This window comes from Hyposmocoma kahamanoa, unplaced genomic scaffold (genome assembly GCF_003589595.1).
Source record: "Hyposmocoma kahamanoa isolate Upper Pololo Valley unplaced genomic scaffold, ASM358959v1 98971, whole genome shotgun sequence".
Taxonomy (NCBI): Eukaryota; Metazoa; Arthropoda; class Insecta; order Lepidoptera; family Cosmopterigidae; genus Hyposmocoma; species Hyposmocoma kahamanoa.
This window is the reverse complement of record NW_020655739.1, coordinates 32,239-38,296: the sequence shown is the minus strand read 5'-3', so window position 1 is coordinate 38,296 and position 6,058 is coordinate 32,239. Positions and strand designations below refer to the sequence as shown.

The 6,058-nt window shown below is 31.5% G+C and overlaps 2 protein-coding genes across 2 annotated transcripts in view; one reads left to right on the top strand and one right to left on the bottom strand.

The window, feature by feature from the left end:
* Positions 1-1,485, top strand: part of LOC113238945 (cell wall protein IFF6-like) — a 2,967-nt gene extending 1,482 nt beyond the window's left edge. Inside the window, exon 2 of the mRNA XM_026475794.1 lies at positions 1,433-1,485. Within this exon, the coding sequence (XP_026331579.1) occupies positions 1,433-1,485 (53 nt within the window). The remainder of the gene's footprint in view (positions 1-1,432) is intronic.
* An 885-nt stretch (positions 1,486-2,370) lies between these two features.
* LOC113238943 (adenine phosphoribosyltransferase) lies at positions 2,371-5,838 on the bottom strand. The gene is made up of 4 exons (XM_026475792.1): positions 5,677-5,838; positions 4,075-4,312; positions 3,698-3,887; positions 2,371-2,793 (listed from the first exon to the last, which is right to left on the bottom strand). The coding sequence occupies exons 1-4, from the start codon at positions 5,763-5,765 to the stop codon at positions 2,717-2,719; spliced, it is 594 nt and encodes a 197-aa protein (XP_026331577.1). The 5' UTR covers positions 5,766-5,838; the 3' UTR covers positions 2,371-2,716.
* Between the last annotated feature and the right edge of the window lie 220 nt (positions 5,839-6,058).

Below are 6,058 nucleotides of genomic sequence, written 5' to 3'. Positions count from 1 at the left end.
CAACATCGAAAAGTAGGGATAATGCACATGCAACTCCAAAACGAAGAAACACCAGAGATTTGTCATATTACTCCTCTAACTACCATCACATACCTATACATAACAGTAAAAAAAATACAGTGACAACAGCAAGAGCAACTATACTATTAGAAACTGAACTGGACATGCCCATGGACTACAAACAATAGATACATTGATATATCAATAAATAAATATAAAGACCTAACGGCCAAGTAAATAACGTAATCCACGAAACGAGGTTTACCAGAAACGTGTAAAAGTATCTTTGTGGTATGAACTTTCTAATTTCTCATTCCGTTAGTGTGATGTTAGACTCGCAAGTTAAATTTTATTACTTTTCGCCATTATGTGGAATTTTAAAACTACATAGTGTGTTTAATTATGAACAAAATACTTGTTTATATTGTTGAACACACACCACCGTTTATGTCCATAATTTAGAATAAAAACCTTAATTATAGAAATAAAATACAAAAATTGTTGTAAGTTTTTATTTTCGTATATAAATATATTTGACACTACATACTTATAAAATGTATATAAACTTGATATGTCGCTTAATTAAATAACAATATACCTACATGGAATGGCTTTTTCGCGTACATTAAGTATTTTAATTAAAAAAGAAGTATAAAAAATTCGCTACATCATTCTCCGCTATCAAACAATGAACGTGTATTTAATCCTATATAATTATGTAAAATTTCTTATACAAAACTGTATAAAACTAACAAATTAGTAGGCACGGGCACATTTAGCGGAGCTAAAAACAGTGGGCATATAAAATAATAACGTTTAAATCAAACTAATATTTTTTTTAATATCGACTTGATGCACACCAGCATACGTAAATCGAAATTAAACAAAAGATATTTTTTTTTAGATTTTGTGATAAAGCAGAAAAGGCTAAAAATTGTAACAGTTTAACATTATTAAATCGAAACTTTAATAAATTTAAAAAACTATCAATTTTATTAATGCTTACGAAATTCACAAGAACGCAAAATCACCCTTCAAACCACTTGACAAATTTATATCATATGAAAAGCAATATTCATTTGTATATTTTTTTGTGACAATACTCCACCAGTTTGTTGTTATAATTAATATGGAACAAACTCAAATAAAAATTCCTTCGATCAGGCTCAACTGAAAATTTTCGCTTAACGAGATATCGCTCTCCCAACTGAGCTATGGAACAAGCAATAATCTTTGCATTTTCATGCAAAATCCGTTTAAACCTAAAACATGACAGTCGACTTTTTTATTGTCAAATTAAATCTAAACAAATAAAAAAAAGCGAAAAAACGCTATTATTATTTTGAGGATTTTACAAGTGTGCAGCTAGATGTGGCCGTGTGTATTGTATAATATAGATACATTAAATTGATAAAAAATGGACATTGTTTAGCTATTTACTATTACAAAGCCGAAATAGAAGAACTTAAGACTACTTATAACTAAACTATATGTATATACACGACGAACTCGCCTGTAATAATATAACAAAAGGAATGCAATGATAAATGGAAACAGTCTTGCAAAAATAGGTAATTTTATTACAAGGTTGCATTATACTTATGTCCAGGGATCCTTTTATAGACAAATAAAGGGTTAAACAAAACTACAGTACTGGCTATACAGTATGGAATTATCATAACTAAAACGTAATCGATATTTTGAGCGAAATTGAGTTATTTAGTTTCAGTTTTATTGCTAATGCAAAACAAGGGTAATTGACATTTTTGCTAGCAAGAAAAAATTTAGATGCCATCCATTGACTATGCCATCCATCCCAAAAGTTATCGGAATGCAAATGGGTTAGTTACGATAAGGAGGGCAGAATAACACCCCAACTTTCTGTAGGTGAGAAGTAAAGAGAACCATAAGTGGCCAGATAGTAAAGGAATTTTCCTTTCTTTACTTTTAATTTTCCACTCTGAGCTTGAAATTGTAAAAACCCGAGAGACACTGCCACTGCACCCATCACCCTAAGATATATAAGTCCCATGTACCTTTAGTTTCATCACCAACCTTCAAAACGCAGTAATGCTGACATTACTACTTGGCGATTGGAATAAGTGCGGTGGCAGTGCTTGCGTGGACGATCTCTCACAAGTATCTCCAATGCTACTAAAAATTATTAACAATATTTGGAAGCACGGAAATATTGACAGTGAAATTTATAGCATTTTATTTTTATTAAAAAAATAAATACAAATGTATCTGTAGAATTTATATATATGTATTCGATATGAAACGCACTAGTTTCTGTTTCATATCACCGTCGCTTTATGAAATCACTAATAATCGAAAAATTATCAAGATATTTATTGTCTTTAGTAATTATCATAATTATCCGTGCTGATTCATAGTTCTGCCTCCTTAATCTATCTTTTCAGTGATAATGACAAACAGTGAGAAAACTAATTAACTACAAGTAAATAAATAAACTAAAAAACTAAATAAAATAAAAAAAACGCATTTGTGACTTACATTGAGATACAAGCATAATATGGCACGACATTGCTAGCGGTAACATTTTAGTGTTCCAATTAATTTCATAAAATATAAGATAATAAAATTATCAAGGTATGTACATTATCAAGATATTTATTTTCTTTGATAATGATTTCGATATTTGTTTGTGACCTAACTAATTATAAGCCTTGATAACAGATTTGCCAAAAAAAAACTACTTACACGTTTCATTATTGTAGGTACACATTGTATTTGAAGATAGTTCAAATCGATCGTGATCGCGGTCCTTTCCTGGCAATAATAAGTAATAATTAAAATGTAACAAATTTAGTAAGAGTTAATAGTGAAAAACTGTACTCAGAAACTGATCTCGTTTATGAAAATAAATAGAACCAATTTCTACCAGTTAATGCAGAATAACTGGTTTGTGTACTAAATTTACAGATAACCTTATCTAACTTCATAGTTCTTTTAATTACAAGTAATAAACAGATTGTCAACTGTAGTTACAAACGACACAACAACATATATATAAAATATGAAGATAATTATCAAGTTATATTATCAAGATAATTATCATGACCAATTACCATCATTGGAATATCAGCAACCCTGCTTGGAACTAAATATAAAGGTAAAAAGTTATTTCGATTAAGCAGGGTAGAGATGTTAAGAGTCGATACTGCCGCAGCTCGAATTCAAATTTTCCCTGTACTAACACGGTTCATTTTGCTAAGGTTGAACGGCAGAGACACTGGCTTTATTTCAGAATTTTTTTTTACAAATGAAATTAAATCCATTTGACAAATATATTATTATATTATACTACACGAGTTCTATTTAGTTCAGTTGATATAAAATAATAATTGGTATATGTAAAGTACCTATTGAATACAGTGGTTTTCTTGCAAAATTTCGAGGTAAGTTTGTGTATTTTTTCAAGTTTGTGTATTTTTTCAAGTTTGTGTATTTTTTCAAGTTTGTGTATTTTTTCAATCGTGAAAATTTTTAGGAATCGTGTTTTCACACCATATACTAATCAGTGTATATCCTCAATTTTATTATATATTTTTTGTTTGATTCAACACTTTCACAAGCCATTAGAGGTTGTATAGACTCTTAAAGCTCTTCTCCATTCCGCTTTTGAAAATCTCTAACACTTAATCATACTTAATCAAGGAATGCACTGGTATACCTTTAAGAATATTTTCTCGTCCTTTCAAAGGCTCTAGTTCAATGACAATCAAACATCCGATGACATCAGCACCACATGTCTGTAGGAGCCGAGTCGCTGCATTGATGGAGCCCCCTGTGGCGAGCAAGTCGTCTACGATCACACATTTGAGGCCTGAGGGGATAGCGTTCTTTTGGATTTCCATTACATCCTAAAATTGAGAAAGGCAATATTTAATATATTGTCTAGATGTTTTCAAAAAGGTTGTTTCTGGTTTGACAGTTGGCTTCCATGTTGCTACTGATTTGAATGAAAATGAAATTGTGACTTATTGAGTAGCAGCACAACTGCAGCAGTTGATACCAACTGATGCATAATACATAGATATAGATACTTACCGATCCATATTCCAAATCATAATTATAAGATGCAACATCTCCAGGCAGTTTTCCCTTCTTCCTAACTGGAATACATCCAATGCCAAGTTCAGCAGCCAATGAAAATGAAAAGAGGAACCCTCGGGCTTCCAGTCCTATAACAGCTTCCACATCAGGATACTTGCTGCGCAGTACTTTAACGAGTAGGCTATGAAGCAGCTTGCATGTTGGACCATTGGTTAACGCTGAGAATATATCCCTGAAAATGGAATTTAGGTCTTCATTATAGACAAAATAGAAAAATCTCCAGTTTATTGGCTCTAGAGACTGGTATAACACTCATAATAATAACAGTAATGTTTATTTTCTCTCTTTACAAACATTTCAAAGTTTTATAAAGTAATTTTTATTATATGATTACGTATTAAAAATACCTTTGTAAGAGACTGGACTTGTGACAACAATAAATTGACACTAAACTATTGAACTTTCTAACAGCAAAAGTAAGTTCTATTCAACCAATTTTTTCTCTAAAACATTTAATATGTTTTTAATAGTAAGTCAATGTGATACAATGGCAAACAACAATGTTGACGGCATCAGCCATTAATGATACAGCGTAAATAATATTATACATAATACTCCTTATCAGTTTCAATAACAGCGACCCTTCGAGATTATTTCCAAGTGTGTGCCTTATATGACTCGCCATATTGAATTTTGTCTTAAATGCCCGATCACAAACAGAGCAACAAAGTTGACCTGCAGAGTTGAAATTATATGTATAGGAAAACTTAGGTCTGTCGTTACTCATTTGGCATTTTTTGTTTAATGTTTTGATTCGCTTTTGTTTCTATATTTTTACATTTTTATGGATAGTAGACCGCGAAGAAGACCTATATGAAGCAAGCCCCTCGTAACCTGATGATCAATAGCACAAGCGTGTAGATGTCTCTTGAACACATCCTTATAGCGAAGATGTTGACCACCATGCTTCCGTTTGTGTTCCGCCCTCTCGGAGTAGAATACAACATTAGGCAAACGGTTGTCCTCCATGTGAAGGACGTGCCCACACTGCAGGCACAAATTACAGGCATATGGTACTTGTCAATTTGTCTCAAGGTGACAGGCACAGTGGCAGTGTGACTCAGATGTTTGCGATTTAAACTCTAAGTGGCACTGCAACTGCTATGGACAGGCGTGTCGCTTAACACCTGCTGTACGACTTGTTTATCCTATCACTTAGTATTATAAAAAAATCTATTATTTTGAATCAACAAGCACTACGGCACAAAGAAAAGTTACGACATTCTGGTATGCGATGCTATTTAAGTACCTACTTTCCATGAACGGGTTAAGTCTATGGGAAAGATATTGTATAATTTGTATAATTTGTCTTGTACATTGTGCCTGGCAAAGGCATTGGGTAACGGCTTATACATATAAATCCTCATGGAGATTAATAACATATTAATTACTTTTTTGTTCTTTTCTTAAATAATGTGTGTGATTTATATTGTTACAAATGTAAATGTAGGTTTTCTATGTTTTGTCACTGTAGTGGTCTGAGCAAATAAAATTCGAATTGGAAAGTAAGTAGTAACAAAAATTTAAAGATCTTACCAAAACAAAATTCCTTGTTTAGGAAAATCAGGATAGCTTTTTATCTTCTCTTTTACTTCCGCTACTTTTTTCTCGTAATCTGCATCCATTTTCAAGTATAAAATAACCTTTGAACACGCAACACACGAAGATAAATTTAAATAAATAATTTCGCGTACTATATAATTATAATTTCTATTGAACACAAGTTTATCACATATAAAACAGCTCTGGAAACTTCGCTTATGTAATAAAAATACAGATATTACGATTAAACATATATTATTATACGATAGACAATTTTAAGGTTATAGTTCTACTTAGAAATTATTACTTTTTTTATTAATAATTTTAGCGTGGATACAAGTCCTTTGAGCCATGCCTTCGTTTAATTGAATAGATT

Bases quoted from the DNA above. Each gene is read 5' to 3' on its own strand.
- LOC113238943 (XM_026475792.1), bottom strand. From the start codon at position 5,765: ATGGATGCAGATTACGAGAAAAAAGTAGCGGAAGTAAAAGAGAAGATA. The intron at 4,313-5,676 runs GTAAGATCTTTA...TTCCATTTTCAG, and splicing joins AAACAAGGAATTTTGTTTTG to GGATATATTCTCAGCGTTAA. The intron at 2,794-3,697 runs GTATACCAGTGC...TATTATTGCCAG, and splicing joins ACGAGAAAATATTCTTAAAG to GAAAGGACCGCGATCACGAT.